Source organism: Cebus imitator, unplaced genomic scaffold (assembly GCF_001604975.1).
Source record: "Cebus imitator isolate Cc_AM_T3 unplaced genomic scaffold, Cebus_imitator-1.0 Scaffold134, whole genome shotgun sequence".
Lineage (NCBI taxonomy): Eukaryota > Metazoa > Chordata > Mammalia > Primates > Cebidae > Cebus > Cebus imitator.
In genome coordinates, this window is record NW_016107449.1 from 1,956,371 (window position 1) to 1,973,027 (window position 16,657).

The window sequence follows — 16,657 nt, forward strand, 5'->3', positions numbered from 1 at the left end:
GTAGGGTGTTTCTGTTTAACTTTTATCATGATACCCCAACAGACCCCTGTCTGAGGGGTATTTTTTTTTAACAATAGTGTTTGTAACATTTTGTTGTGTCAATTAGAGGGTCACTTGTTTGTATTGCAGTAAACACTGGGACCAGCTCCTGGGTTAATAATTTTTGTTTTTAATATTTCACATGAAAAGAATCAAAGTAATCGTAATGGCTGGAATAGACTTGCCAGAAGATGAAAAAAGAATGAGAAAAGCCCAGACAGTGGTGTGCAAACTTCCTTTCTTTAAATGTCCCATGGATGTAGGACAGTGCCATGTTTTAAGATGCCTGTGAACTAGGTCTTCAAGACGTATAGAATGTTACTTATGAACAAAATATAATTATGGTACAATTCTTGTACTTTAGCAAATCTGGAGTTAGTTCATAGTCAAAGTCAGTTAATATTTCTAACAGGAAAGGTTTGCTTTTTGTGACAACATTTTTATAGCTTGTGTGAGTTCTTTTAATGATTTGAAAGCAGTATTTTTGCACAGTCATGACCATGTGTGGTGGCGTCACTGTAACCAAAGTATATGCACCAGCCGTTGTGCATTTGTTTCTCCTGATTTTGTGCATTTAAATGTCCAAATGCAAACCTTTGTGACTTCCTTTGGAGGATCTGGCAGCAAAGCATGCCCCCGTGACCTGCCTGCTGTGTTGTGAGCAATGACCAAGAGCAGGCTTCTGCCCCATGGAGCCCTGAGTTGCTCTGGGGTAGGGAATTACATAATGAAAACTAACCATGTGTAACAATAAATCTACCTTAGCAGAAAGAATATGTTTGTTTTATTTTAACCTGTACAGTAAAGTAGAAATTATCAGTAATACTTTGACAAGTCTTTTCTTGCTAAATTGGCATGGGTCAAAAGTAGCTTCCATTGCTTCAAGTTGTTCTCATTAAGATTAAGGCAACATTTGGGAGGCCGAGGCAGGCGGATCACCTGAGGTCAGGAGTTGAAGACCAGCCTGCCCAACATGGTGAAACCCCGTCTCTACTAAAAATACAAAAACAATTTAGCTGGGCGTGGTGGCGCGCACCTGTAATCGCAGCTACTCTGAAGGCTGAAGCAGGGGAATCACTTGAATCCAGGAGGCGGAGGTTGCAGTGAGCCGAGATTGTGCCATTGCACTCCAGTCTGGGCGACAGAGCGCAAGACTGTATCTCAAAAAAAAAAAAAAAGAGAAAAAGGATTAAGGCAACAGATGTTAATATTCTCGGGCTGGGCACGGTGGCTCAAGCCTGTAATCCCAGCACTTTGGGAGGCCGAGGCGGGTGGATCACGAGGTCAAGAGATCGAGACCATCCTGGTCAACATGGTGAAACCCTGTCTCTACTAAAAATAGCAAAAAAATTCAGCTGGGCATGCTGGCGCATGCCTGTAATCCCAGCTACTCAGGAGGCTGAGGCAGGAGAATTGCCTGAACCCAGGAGGCGGAGGTTGCGGTGAGCCGAGATCGCGCCATTGCACTCCAGCCTGGGTAACATGAGTGAAACTCTGTCTCAAAAAAAAAAAAAAATATATATTCTCTAGGCACTGGTCATTTGATGGGAATTCCAGGGCACTGTAGTGGTTTTGCAGACTGAGGGTTTAGAAGGAAACTCTGGTTACTTCTGTTGATGCAGTCCACTAAAGTACATAACTCTGCAGACCCCACATTCTCATCCCTTCCTTGAATCCTTTAGGGTCTACAGTTACTTATAAAGTTGAGGAAAGCATGGTTGCTGGAAGACAGGTGGAGAGGTGAGGCAGCCCTAGGCCTGGCACTCTCCTATCGCAAGAAAGTACTACTCAACTATCTGGTCAGTGTAGACATTTATCTTAATTTTGCAAGTATCTGTACAGGGAGAGGAGATGCCCCTGGGGAAGGGTCAGCCCCACTGACCACTGGGCCTGAAGTTCTGGTGAGGAAGAGGACCCATGTGGGGGTCGTGCAGGCTAGCTCATCCTATTATCCTATCATCGAGCCTTGATTGCATGTCCTAAAGTGTATTCACAACACTTCTGGCAAAATGTCTTAAATGGTAGAACAAGCTGACCCATCTAGGCATTCTGAGTTGTTGATCATTCACAGCATAAATCAAGTTGCTCTTCTCAGAATCATTTTCCTAATGAAGATGCCACCGTGCAGTTTAAAAGCCTAGTTTTGTCATCTTGAGTCCACACACAGATTGCCAAAGGTATGCAGATCATTTCCAAGTCTCATTTAGGGTGATGTGATAGATCACAGGTCCCCAACGCTTTAAGAAACTGGGCCTCTCAGCAGGTGAGCTGCGGCCAGTGAGTGAAGCTTCATCTGTATTTGCAGCGACTCCCATGTTTTGTGTTACTGCCTGAGCTTTGCGTCTTTCAGATAAGCAGCGACATTAGAGTCTTAGGAGTGCAAACCCTACTGAACTGCACACGCATGGGATCTAGGTTGTAATGATCTGTCACTGTCTCCCATCACCCACAGATGGGACTGTCAAGTTGCAGGAAAACACGCCCAGGGCTCCCACTGATTGTACATTATAGGATGTTCTATAATTATTTTATTGTATATTACAATGCAATAATAATAGAAATAAACTGCACAATAAATGTAGTGCACTTGAATCATCCCAAAACCATTCTGTCCCCCGACCTGGGAAAAAACTGTCTCCCATGAAACTGGTCCCTAGTGCCAAAAAGGTTGGGGACTGCTGTGCTAGATGACCCTCTGACTTGTGTGGCTTTCTCAGTTACATCTGCTCCTGTGCAGCTCCAGGTGAACAAAGCCCTTCGCACAAGTGCCCTCCTCCCAAATGAAATATTGTTACTCCTGAGTACCTGAATATCATGATGTTTCGTTAAATACACAAGTATCCATCTTCTTTCCCATAAATGAACTCCTTGGAGTGACAAGGTTTAAGAGTTTAAAAATTAAATTATAATATAAACTCAAATTTACTTGTTTGGATAATCACCTACAGCAAAATCACATTTCTGTAAAAATCACCTTAAATAAAGGCCCATTTTTCCAAATGACAGTGAAGAATTTGGTAAAACCAATGTCTGTACATCCCTTTAGAGTGTGGGCTAACAGTATTTCACAGAAAATGGTTGAAGTAAGCTCCTAAGTGGCCTTTCTTGAGGCTCTGGGAGAGGCAGTGTACCCGCACCTGGGCACTTTCCTCAGTACACACTTGGGACCAACCAACCAGAGGGTGGCCTCACTTCCACTCAGCATGGCTGTGCTTGGATTTGGAGGAATGGGGCATCGCCCAGGAGGTCCTCTGTAACCAGTCTCCTACAGAGTTAGGTTTCTCTGTTCTTAGGGACACAGAAATATTTATAGTAGAAGTCATATCTTTGATGCTTACTGTAACATTACATTGAAGAAAGTGGCAGAGAGCTCCACAGCACTTACTCACACCCTAGCCTGGTTGCGGCCTGTGCCTGAGCAGAGGTTAGGATTTCTCCTTTCCAGGATCCCACTGCCAGAGACCAACTGGGATCCGAGCAGTTAAACAGCTTCATCCTATGACTGTATGAAATTAAACGCTTATGGACCCTGATTTTACATTTCATTATTCATGTAATTAAGCAAATTATATGTTTCAATTAAGAATCCTGTTTCTGCAGAGCCTAAATTATAACAGAAATAGATTTTTTTTAATTGCAAAACTACTTTTACAAAGCAGACATTTATTAACACCATTTTTTTGGCAAAATTTCTAAAGAAACAAATTCAAGACAAAAATCCCTCCAGTAGGTAACAAAATACTGTTTCAATTCCTTCTGATCAAGTGACTTTATTTCATAAAAGAGTACATCAGCTGGGCAGGTTCAGTCTCCTCTGGATGTGTGACAGTCACTGTTTCTTCTGTAAACATAACTAGGATATGGTAACACTGTCATAACTAAATTTTAAGTAAATTAGTACTGTGACCTCCAAGGGCAGGTGTGAAACATGTGATCAGAGCCTGAAACACCTTGTAGTGGTTTCACTAAAGTTAAAACAAGAGAAGCACTTAGGAAGAATGTCTTCCTTCATTAATTTCTGGCATAGTGCAGCTACATCTTCATCCTGGAAATTATGGACAAAGTGTACCTTCCACTTAGAAAATCCAAGTGTTTTCACAGCAAGTTTAATAAATTAAAAATGTAGGGAAAAAGGAACTACTGAACAACAGAATTCTTCAAGGTCCTCTTTTTAAATTAATGTTTAAATGTTACATGTGAATCAGCATTTCACAAGCACATGGCACATACTCCAGGCCCTAGAACCAAATGTCAACATTTAGCAAATACAGCAGAATCTTTTCATTGTGACTTTTTTTTTTCCCCCTGAGATGGAGTCTTGCTCTTACCCAGGCTGGAGTGCAATGGTGCAATCTCGGCTCAGTGCAACATCCGCCTCCCAGGCTCAAGCGATTCTCCTGCCTCAGCCTCCCAAGTAGCTAGAATTACAGGCATGTGCCACCGCGCCCAGCTAATTTTTATATTTTTGGTAGAGATGGGATTTTGCCGTGTTGGCCAGGATGGTCTTGAACTCCCAACCTCAGTTGATCCGCCTGCCTCGGCCTCCCAAAGTGTTGGGATTAAAGGCATGAGTCACCATTCCCGGCCTCATTGTGAATTTTTTAAAGTGATAATTAAGTCCTGCATAAAAGAGCCAAAGGAGTATTTGAGACAAAGTTACTGGTTCGTCACAATCAACTCTTTAAGGCATAATCGGAGGTAAGTGTGCTGAGACTTTTGGTCCCTTCTGCTATGTTCTCACATGCTCCCAAGGAAACGGACGTGTCAGTTACTTGCCTGCTTCCACCTCTAGGTGTAGAAATGAGGAAGTCTGGAAATAACACAAATCAAGTCATAAAAACCTGGCAAAAATATTGATACTCTGTTCTACAATTTGCCACAGTCACCTCATTTTTCAAATAAAATGACTACACAACTTTCAAGTGCTCTAAAACGTCTTAATTTTTCATGTCTCTACAGAAAAATACTATACCGTTTTGCTAGATTCTTTGGTAGGACAGCTTTTACCTAATCTTGATTTTTTTTTTTTAAGACTGAAACTGAACGGTCTCATCTCATTTCTAAGTTGATTTTATGACAAACTCCCTAGCTGCGTATGTGCTGAGATTACACTAAGCAGTTGTGCAGGTGTTCAATCTGTCATAACCTTCTTTTCTGCCTACAAATGGGGGGTGGGGAGGAATGAATGCAACAATCCATTTCTTCAGTTGTATCTAAGGGTCCCCACAGAAAATCCGATTTGCTTCCATTCAACAGGGAAAAATGGCTGAAAATATGTGGCCCCAGTTTTATTTCAGCTTGGAAGAAAAATACCTTAAAAGTAGTTATGAGAGAAGTAAACCCACATGGAAATATAAGGCAGGGTGAGACGCCAGGAAGACTTGTTAACGACAATATCAGGAGCTGGTTCAGTGCTCTGTACTCTGCAATTAAGACAAGCAGTTGTCTAAACAAGAGAAGCTTTAGAACGACTAACACACCCTACACCAGAATTAAGTGAGGTTATGTTCACTGCCTTGTTTGTAAAGTGTAGCTGAGATCATGCAGATCAGGATTTTTGAGGGAAAGCTTTAAAAATGCTGTGATAAAGCTGTGCAAGTTAGCAGAAGTTCTGGAAAATCTGCAGAGGCCATTCTTCCCACATCCTTGCACATGGACAATTATTTTTCTTAGCCCCACATCATCTTGAGTTCAGCTACCACACAGGCAGACTAACAGGATGGGAACTGCTTGGCACTTAACTTGAAGCTCTTATTCCATGGTGCTCAAAGAGTGAAGCTGTGTGGGCACTGAGTCTGTCTGTGGGGTCAGCTCACTAAGCTCACTGATGGTGGCAGCCAGCAGGGCGTCCTGGGGCACCACGGTGGCGTCTGACTTGCAGGCTGTGTCTGCAGAACTGTCCTGCATGGTAGGTACAGTCCCTTGGACTGTAGCCAGGTTGTGGAAATGGCCATTTTCTGCAAAAGACAGCAATTTATCTGAAAGTTTGGACGACACATACTCTTCGTCAGGCTGTTCAGTCTTGTGCCCGTCATCGTTCTTGGGCGAGCCATCTACAATGACAAGGAAAGACTTCCATGGAGTATTCTTATCGTGTATCTACAAGTCAAACACAAAAGAAGAGTCACTGAATGTGTCTGAACAAGTGCATCTTTTAAAACAAGTCCCTCTACAACTTCAATTTTCGACTTTCACTGACAAGTACCCCCTGCCACCACCCTCACTGTTACAGAGTCGTCGTCGTGGACTGTGCTTTCCCTGGGCCTTGAGGCTTGGTGCTCCACTTCATTGACTCAGTGAATGTTCCACTGCAGAGACAACCCGAGGAGAAAGTACCTGTTGTCTCGACCCCTAAGCACCTTGGAGAATGGTGGTAGGTATTTCTCTTTAGGTTCCATGTATCTAAGGGCAGCAGCTTGCTTCTCAAACAAGCCATCCCACTGCTTACTGAGGTGTGCCGCCGAAGCGTGGACTTGTCGGTGAATGTTCGTCCACACGCATTGCACATGAATGGCCTCTCCCCCGTGTGGATGCGACGGTGGCGCTGGAGGGCGTTGAGCTGGGTGAACTGCTTGCCGCACTGGTCACAGCAGTAGGGACGCTCCCCTGAGGCAGGGAGAGAGGAGACTGGTGGTGGGTCCTTTTGGCCTACTGTGCTAAATTCTGAATACACACTTGAATGAATTGTTGCAAACCACTGGGAAGCCTCAGCATCCAACATAAAGGTTATGTTGGGAACAACTTAAGGGCTACAAATCTACCATCTCTATAACACCAAGAGTTTATGTTACACCAAAAAGGGGCCACAGCCTCAGAAATGACACTTGTTTTCCACAGTAATGGAGTATAAAATTACAAGTCCCCTAACAACTAAATATGCATGTATGTGTGTGCATGTACTAACATGTAGAGATCATTATCCCTGTGTCTACACATCCACATCTGCTCCCAACATTCACACCATGACTAAGCTGTCTGTCCATTTCAGTAAAAGCTCCAGGTAGCAAAGGGACTTCGTCTTCTCATTTACACACATAAGTGCTCCCCTCCCACTTTTCAGTTTCTCAGAGTTAGAAACAAGAATCTCTAAAAAAATGCTATTATGGGCCGGGCACGGTGACTCAAGCCTGTAATCCCAGCACTTTGGGAGGCCGAGGTGGGTGGATCACGAGGTCAAGAGATCGACACCATCCTGGTCAACATGGTGAAACCCCGTCTCTACTAAAAATACAAAACATTAGCTGGGCATGGTGGTGCGTGCCTGTAATCCCAGCTACTCAGGAGGCTGAGGCAGGAGAATTGCCTGAACCCAGGAGGCGGAGGTTGCGGTGAGCCGAGATTGTGCCATTGCACTCCAGCCTGGGTAACATGAGTGAAACTCTGTCTCAAAAAAAAAAAAAAAAATGCTATTATGACATATAAAGTTTGTCCAGTTTTCTTCAAAAACTTAATTACAAGTAATTTACCAGTGAATCTACAAGCTTTGGGATTTTTTTTTTTTTTTTTGCCAAACTAAACTCCCTTCCCTGGGACATTCCAACTATACCTGTGTGGACTTTAATATGCTGGTAGAGTGAATTCCGCTGGGCAAAAGTCCTGAAACATACTTCACATTTAAAAGGTTTGGATCCAGTATGGATTCTGTTGTGGTGTTTTAAGTACTCCTTAGAAGCAAAACTCTTGCCACATGTTTCACACATAAAAGGCCTTTCACCTACATGAAAAAATGAAATAAAGTCATAAACAATACAGCATTAAAAACATATGGAAGAGTCGGTCTATACTCCGAAAACCCATGTGAACTCCTCAAAAGTGCCTTGGTAGGTAGGCAGCATGTTACATTTTATAGTAAAAACTATCGTAAAATATTTATTCATGCAAGATGCTTGCTACTTACTGAAAGTTGGTATAAAATATCCTTGAAAATCACAAGAAAAATTCCATTTGACTAGAATCAGAGGTATTGGTTTGTTCAGCTGGCTCACATTTTAGAAATGTAGTCACTCCAAACAAGAAAATAATTTCACAACTTCTGTATGGAGAAACTGCTGGATTATTTTCAAAGGAGCACTTCTATGAATCTTTATCAGAATAAAGGTCCCTCTTCAAAGGAGAAGTAAGTTTACAACAGATATATATCACTATTCCATTGTAGGAACTCCAATCAACTTGACTGAATTGCAGGTCAAAAGTTATAAATACCTGCTCACTTACTTTTGTAGTTTAATCCCACAAATCAAACTTATCAAATTATTAGGTGTGCCCCTGATTTCACAGACATCAAAATAAAAATATTGACTTTAATAATAAAATCTTACCATGTTCATATTCTTATCAAAGGACCAATTCTAACTTAATTCTTCACTATAACCTGACATTGTCCCCAATCCCAAGCTTTCTTTAGATACCAATTCTACTCATTCTGTAGTCATAACTCATGTCATTAAACGCTAATTTCATGACATTAAATGAGATTTGCATTTAGTGACATGAATGATGACTACAGAGTGCGCAGAACTGGTGTCTAATCAAACAGACATGGTATCTCATGAGACAGACATGTCATCTGTCTCACCTGCATTTGAACTTGAGGCTTATAAGCCAGTGTTTACAAGTAAGAGTAAAAAATGCAAGCAAAGAAGAAGCTGGGTTAGAAGAATTAGAACACTTCAATGCTGTATGCTTCTGTATCTTACACAAGATTCTGAACCTCAGGGTTACTGTGCTGAAGCAGAATAAAGCCAACTTAAATTCTCACATAATTCATAAAGACTTTGGAAAACATAATGAGATAATCCTATTACCTTAATATATAACAACTTATTCTTGTCTTTTATGTGCAGGTTTTCAATACACTTGAGGTTAACTGTATGCTTAACTGTGCATTTTAAAGTTGAACATCCAAGCACAGACCTTTTCATGTCATTCAGAGCCCTTACTCTGAATAGCCAGGGTGATAAGCCAGGGTATAGATTTACCAGAGTTTGCTGGAGCACTTCCTCGTGGTTGGACAATCAAGTTGTTTCCCATTCTTAGTTAATAAAAACAGCAAGAAGGGGGATAACAGCATATAGCTCTTCCCACATGTTGGACAATTTCTTTAGGACAGAGTCTTAGAAAAGGAATTTTTCGTTATAACAGTAAGAACTATTTTATATGTCTTGATCTTAAGTCCTGCACGCCGGATCCTATGGCCTGGTGGTATAAAAGCCATGGCCACGTGCACACGAGCAACGAAGGCAGTGTACGTTTATTCATTTTGCTCACTTACTAGATGGAAAAGCTATATCATGGCTTTAACCTGCACCACCTTGGTAGATGCCAACTTCAAAATTAATCAATTGCATTTCCTTCTACAGCTAGGAAAGACATTCAATCACAACAGCATGGGTATTTACCTGTGTGACACCTTTTATGATAAATCAGCATGTGGTTCTGAGTGAATCTTGCACCACATTCATCACAGACAAAAGGTTTTTCCCCTGTATGAATTCTGAAAGTACAACATTCATATGATAACTTAGGATGTATTTCAAAGCTCACTTTGCAGTACAATTTCCACTCTATCCTGCAAAAATCATTTATTCCAAGAGACCTAATGAGAATGACTGCAGTGACAGGTCAACAGCCCATAATCTCCATCCCAAAATAAACTGAGTTTCTGCACAAGGTCAATGGATCCACACATTTTCCATAAATCACTGACTAGAATGTTCCTCTACACCTGCTCACAAGCCCTACTGCTGATGCCATAAGGCATGTGCGGTTTTTGAAAACACTAAAGACCACCGTCTACTATTTGTAAAGCTGTCTCACACGGAATAATCAGCCGCAAACGCTTTAGGAACTACTGCTGACTAAGTGTCACATGATCAAAAATTTTACTCTAATTTCCTAATATGATGTAACCAGTTGAGAAAGGAGAACTGTTCTCAGAATGCTGAAGGTGGCATTTTTAAAATGCATAAGCATTTTAATGTCACAACTAGTATGAAGTAGCAATCAACCATAATTTACCGAGCACTTCCTAAACCAAGTATTTTTAACTGATTACATAGAGTAAAAGATGATGACCACTAAGTTACTAACCCAAGACTGATGTAGGCTTGAGGGCGGATCTAGAATAGAACAGAAAACAACTGCTGGTTGGGATTTCAAGAATAAATATACTAACAACCATAAGGAAACTTATTTAAAAACATCACCACACACCTACAGTTCAGAAACGTATTAAGAAACAGAAAGCATTCTCTGTCCTGATTCTGGAGTGTAGACTGCACAGAGGCACTCCTAAGCCTGAGAACCAAAGACAAGAGACAAGCTCTAAAGCCAGAAGCGGCATCTCACTGAGCTCTCTACTGAGACTGTGGGACCCAGGCAGGGAGTCACAGAGCCCGAGATGTAAATGAAGAGTCAGGAAAGGAGAAACAAAGGTAACGAGGCCCAACTCTTCCTCCAGCACGGCAGGGTGAGCCTGCGGCCACTGTGGCAGGCCCCACCAGGGGGACATCCCAGCCCACAGGAACACCCCGGGGTCTCAGAACAAGGGAGCAGAGCCATCGCTTGCAGCCCCTCTACCTTGACAGCGAACTCAGTGCTGTCTCGAAAGAGGCCCCCAGGTTTGGAGTGGACAAATTAGGCAGTAAGACATCACCGGGTCCAAATCCCAGGACGATCTCGGTGCTTGACACGCCCCTCCAGTGCACAGAGACCCCTCTGGGCGGCTTCCCGCGTACCTCATGTGCGTCTTGAGTGCAGACGGCTGTGAGAACCTGGCGCCACACTCGGTGCAGCCGTAGGGCCGGTCGCCCGTGTGTGTGCGCTCGTGCAAGCGCAGGGCTGTCTTGGAGCTCAGGCCCTTGCCGCACTGGCCGCAGCGGTGCCGCTCGCCCCCGCCCTCGTGCACCTGCAGCACGTGCCGCTTCACGTCCTTCTTGCGCTTGAACTTCTTCCCGCACAGCTCGCATGGGAAGTGGCGCTCGCTGCTGTGCACGTGGCGCTGGTGGCTCTTCAGGTTGCAGCGGTTGGCGAAGGTCTGGCTGCAGGTGTCGCAGCGGTACACCACCTCAGTGGCCACGCCGTGGCGGTGCTTGCTGTGCTTCAGGAAGCTCTTCTCGTATAGAAACGCCTTCTCGCAGATACTGCATTTAAAGTTGCTCTTTTTCTTCTCCCCCTCTTCCTCTTCCTCCTCCTCCTCTTCTTCCTCCTCTGCCCCTGCTTTCTTTGATACTTCCTCCAACTTAGCACCTCCCTGGCAACCCTCATTTTTGATAACCAGCTCCATCTCTGCACCCACCCTGTCTGGGCTTTGGTCCTGGGGATACGTGTAGTCCCCCACATCACTCTCAGCGCTTTTCTGCTGCTCTCGGAGTCTTCTCGTGTATTTCTTTTTAGGGATCTCCACAAAGACCTTCCTTCCAGCCAGCCTTCCACTAGCTCTCCTGATTTTAGGGTAGGGAGGCTTAACTATCTCTTTCTTCTTGTCTACTTTGTCCTTGGACTTCCTCGGCAAATCTGGAGACATGCCATCGCTGGCTCTCTCTCCTGGGCCGCCCAAGGAATCAGTGAGGCCATTGGGGTGAGGGCCATCCGTGGCCACACTTGCCCTGGGGACAGGAGCAGCACTAATTTGGGAGCCACTGCTCGCCTCGACCTCCTGAGACTCTGAGAAATTTTGCAACTCCAAAAGTACTGACTCTAACATCTGTTTCTTTAACTGAAAACAAGTTTCTGATAGGTCCAAACATTTCAGCTTTTCAGCCGTTTCCAACATTCGCTGCACCCGATCTTCTTCCACCTGTACCTTTGCAGTGTAGACAAACTCAAGAAATGAAGCAAAGTCAGCAACCTGCACTTCATTTAAGTAGACATTAGTCCTAGTACCATCCACGCTCTTCTCATTAAGGAACACTTCCTTAAAAAACTTGCTGGTGGCAGCCAGCACTGCCTTGTGGGCCATGAAGTCTTTGCGGACGCCCTGATACTCCACGCTGACTGTCACGTCACACAGGTGGCCCAGGAGACGAAGCTCATGCATTTCATGCAGTAGGTTAAATGGTGAGGATTTGGATTCCAGCAGAACCGCACCACTTTCCATCTTTCTTCCTTCCAAAAACAGCTTTGAAAAAGAAACAAGAATTAAGCATGAGCAATCACTGAGGCAAAAGGACTAAAATTTATGAGGATTACTTCAGTTCTTGGGAGGATACTGACTCATTAACAACCTAGCTTTACTCAGGTAAAGATGTGAATGACACTTTACTTCTTAGCACAGTTTTCTAAAGTGAACTTCCTCATGCATTTTCCTGAGGTAATAAATTGGCATGAAAAAAAAAAAGTGTATTCTAAGATTTCTTCCAGTGATAAACAAATGATGGAAGTTGTGATTGTGAAAATACATTAATGCACTAATTTGCTCACCAAGGTCACTGTCTAATCTGCTTACAAACATAGACTGCAAACTGTAAAAGAATTCATGGCAGCAATAACGTCAAGTTCTTTGATCAGGAAACCAGATAATTAAGATAAAACATATAGCCACCACCATCTGGGAGCAAACCGAAAACCTTAGGCAATCATTTCTGCCTTTGAAAAGAACCAAGTAAGTAACTACTTTCCACGAGGAAAACTTCCTGGAAAAGTAGTTCACAACTCATTGCCCATTCCCAACATCCTAAATACCTAAGAATAACTTGAATTATTCTTACTCTACTGAAATAATGAAAGTTCCACAGCTTTTACAAGCTGTGTTACTTTGAACAAGCAACTTCTCTGAACCCATTTCCTCCTCCGAAGAAGGCTGACCGGCTGTTCCATGAACCTGAAAGTTGCTGGCTAGTTGTTATTGGTTTCCCACACACAGGCCAAGGTGATATAGTGATCCCCATTTCATAGGTGAGGACCTAACAAGGTATCAGTCAATGGCTGGTTGGGACCAGCTGAGTAGATGGGACTCAAACTACTCAACACACTATTCCCCTCAGCCTCGCCAAGGGCAAAGGGCTACCTTTAGCCCCAAAATCTTCCCACTGCAGTGAACATGCAAATTTCACCAAACCCACCTAAGGCCTCCAGATACCTTCACCCCATCATCATTCCTGCTGCTTTGCCGCAAACTCCCTGAATATGTGTTTTCTCCAGGAGGTTCGGCCCTGCCCTTCAGCTCTGGAATCTACCTTCCTCTTTGATTCCTGCCTCCACCCACCCAAAGCACGTACCTTCCTTCTAGCCTCCTTTCGCCAGAATACGGATGTCACCTCGGATTCAACATGTCTAGGAAAAAAGTTGTCATCATCTTTCCTGAAACATCAGTCCCATCCCTCACCCCTTCTCCAGTCGCATCAATGATACTGCTCCCCAAAACCACCAGTCCCGGTACATGGAGAAGACTACCCTCTGGGAGTTCTGCTGTAAACAAGTACCTAGGAGGCTTGAGCAATGTCACCTGAAGGGGACTCCACAGTAAACTGTGAGAACACTGACAAAGCCTAAGCAAAGGATCTATAGAATTGGGGCGGGGTTTCAGCGGTCCCAGCCCCAGCCTGCGGAAACGAGGATGCCGAGGATTAGCCTGACATCCATACGCACGGCCAGCCGTGACTTCTCCAGACCTCTGCCAACGGGGCCCTCGAGGGGACCTGATTTCTCAGTCAATCAACAGAGTGGGTTCTGAGCACGATTTCCTATGTTGTGTGGCCACTGGAGTGCAGGCACTGGAGGTGGCGACAGGGCCTTCTGCGGCCGGTGACAGCTGCGTGTCCGCTGAAGCTCATTGGCATTCTGGCCGCCTCCCAGTGCGCCCGGCATCTGCACCCGCGTTGGCGGCCCCTGAGTCCCCGGGGTCCACAGGGCCAGAGCCCTTCCCAGGAGACGCTGCTCCCCGCAGCCCCGTCCAGGGCCACAGGGGCCGGGGTTTCCAAGGGGGCTTAAAGCCGCCGCCGTCCTCACGGCACCTCCCACCCAGCCGGCGCCACTTCGCCGCCACAGCGCCCCGACCTTCCGTGGCCCTCCAAAGACGACCCGGTGAACAAACTACTGCAGCCGCAGAGAAGCCCCTCCTCGGCCGGACGCGCCGCCTCTCGACGCCGGCCGCGTGGATCAGGCCCTCGGGCCGCCCCCTGTCCCCTGCTCCCGCATCCCCGAGGCCCGCCGCTCCTCAGAGCAGCCCCGGCGCCCGGACGACAGCGGGGAGGCGTCCAGAGGCAAGGAGCCGGGGCCGGGCCTGCGGGCCGCGTACTCACCTCCCAGCGGGCGCCCCGCCACCGCGGTCCGCTGGCCGCTGGACCAGGCCGGTAGGAACTGCCGGCCCAGCTAGGCGGGGCGCTGCACCCGGCGCGGGCGCCTCCGATTGGTCGCTGCAGGTCCCTCCCCTCCCTCGGCTGGCCCCGCCCCTGGCGGGGCTGAGGAAGGAACTGCCCGCACACGTCGGGCTGCGGAGCGGTTCGCGCAGTTACCTGATCTGACGTACGCTGGGGCCGCGCGACTGACTGGCGACGTCGGATTGCGTCATCCGCCGCGAGCCAAGGCCTACGCCTGCGCAGAAGCCATGGACGCCTGCGCTGCGGCACGCCACAGCGGGGCGGAGCCGGTCGCGAAAGGTCACGTGAGCGTCCGAGCCGCGTGGTCACTTTTGGGTCCATTCCGGGCATCTGGCCTCGAGACCTGGGCACTACCGGGCTCCAGGCAGGGCGTGGCCTGTGGTTGGTTTCCTACTAAGAGCTGCTCAGGTCCGCGAGGCCGAGCGCACCCGTGGGGCACAGTGGCCACGCGAGGAACCTCGCCGAAGGGCGGGCTCGAAGCAGGCACGCACCGCGGGGACACTTCTTCCGCGGTGCTCCGCCCCTGCCGGGAGACCCGGCGCGCCAGGAACCGGGACTGCACGCTGCAGCTGCAGTCTTTATCGCAGGGCTTTATTTTTCCAGGAGTTCCCATCCCGGCGAAGACTTTGTTCACTACGGAACTTCCCAGAGATCTATCTACTCTTCTGAGGAAAGCACAGTTGGTACCTTCAGATTCTCTGACTCCTCGAAATCTTGCTGTTTCCCCCAGTCCTTGCTTAGTACTAAAGCCCGCTTAGAAACACCTGCCTTAAGTCAGACTTCCAGCTCGCCATAAATTGACCTTGCTCTTCGCTCCCAGCCATTGCTAAAGCTTTGCCAGGTTGATGCTGTTCCTGACTGAGGCCAGCAGTTAACTCAGCCTTGTCTTATCAATAGGTTGAGTTTGTAATGTTTGGGAAATGTCAGGACAAATGCAAACTTAATATAAGAGGTTTACTACTTTATGTTGAAAATAAGAGGTTGCCCTCCCTTTTTCTTTGAACAATTACTTTTTTTTTTTTTGAGACGGAGTTTCACTCTTGTTACCCAGGCTGGAGTGCAATGGCGCGATCTCGGCTCACCGCAACCTCCGCCTCCTGGGTTCAGGCAATTCTCCTGCCTCAGCCTCCTGAGTAGCTGGGATTACAGGCACGCGCCACCATGCCCAGCTAATTTTTGTATTTTTAGTAGAGACGGGGTTTCACCATGTTGACCAGGATGGTCTCGATCTCTTGACCTCGTGATCCACCCTCCTTGGCCTCCCAAAGTGCTGGGATTACAGGCGTGAGCCACCGCGCCCGGCCACAATTACTTTTAAAAATTGGTAATTAGTGTAATTACTTTTTCCACTCTTGAAATCTATAAATCCTTTTGAAGACTAGTTAGGCTTTTTGTCTGCTTTATAATCTAGAAATATCTTTCTCTAGGACCTAGGAGCCATCTCTTTAAATATCAAGGGAGATACTGCCTGTATCTTCCAGTTTTAATGGGAGAGTAGGAGCCTATAAATCAGTGGGCCTTTTGCCCCAACTTACAAAATTATCTCCTATCATAAAGATACAAGTTTCTTTTTCCTCTAGATAAAGCCAATTGGCTAACACAGAGAATCACGCCAAATATCAGATTAAATAAACTGTGTGATGAAAAGTGCCAGGTTCCCTTGAGAACTAGTTATTATCTTGAAAACATGTATGTAATAAGATTGCTTGGCTGCACATAAGAGTGAGATTTCTGTCGTTGCCGTCTCTTAGTGGATTGCCTGTGATGGGTATCACCTTCTAGTTTAATGCGCATTCATTTAAAAAGTGTTTTCTTTCTCCACAACCTTTCTGAAGAGGGTTGGGAGATTGTACTTTTAATTATATTTCCTGAACAGAAGCCAGCTTCCCCCACATAGTAGGTGCTCAATAAATATTTGAAGAATGAATAACAGAATTCTTTATATTTGCATTCCATGATTTGAGGAAAGGAATGCAGTTTTCACCCGTGGCTCCAGCAGGCCCAGAATAGTGTTTTATGATTTTGTTTTGCGTAGAAAAAGGTGGCTGGGCACGGTGGCTCATGTAATCCCAGCACTTTGGGAGGCCAAGGTGTGCACATCACTTAAGGTCAGGAGTTCGAGACCAGCCTGGCCAACATGGTGGTATCCCTTCTCTACTAAAAATACAAAAATTAGCCAGGCATAGTGGCACATGCCAGTAATCCCAACTATTCAGGAGGCTGAGGCAGGAAAATCACTTGAACCCAGGAAGCAGAGGTTGCAGTGAGTGGAGACCATGCCACTGCACTCTAGCCTGGGC

General features: G+C 45.8%; 1 protein-coding gene across 2 annotated transcripts; it reads right to left on the bottom strand.

Annotated features, from left to right (window-relative positions):
- Positions 1–4,626: 4,626 nt before the first annotated feature.
- GZF1 (GDNF inducible zinc finger protein 1) lies at positions 4,627–14,487 on the bottom strand. Of its 2 annotated transcripts, XM_037743075.1 has the most exons (7): positions 14,280–14,352; positions 13,257–13,311; positions 10,776–12,157; positions 9,438–9,532; positions 7,586–7,753; positions 6,488–6,645; positions 4,627–6,138 (listed from the first exon to the last, which is right to left on the bottom strand). In XM_037743075.1, exons 3-7 carry the CDS (start codon positions 12,134–12,136, stop codon positions 5,791–5,793), a joined length of 2,130 nt encoding a protein of 709 aa, XP_037599003.1. In that variant the 5' UTR covers positions 12,137–12,157; positions 13,257–13,311; positions 14,280–14,352; the 3' UTR covers positions 4,627–5,790. The 2 variants fall into 2 exon arrangements, with proteins under 2 accessions (XP_037599003.1, XP_017396955.1); XM_017541466.2 differs by lacking the exon at positions 13,257–13,311 and having other exon boundaries at positions 14,280–14,487.
- Between the last annotated feature and the right edge of the window lie 2,170 nt (positions 14,488–16,657).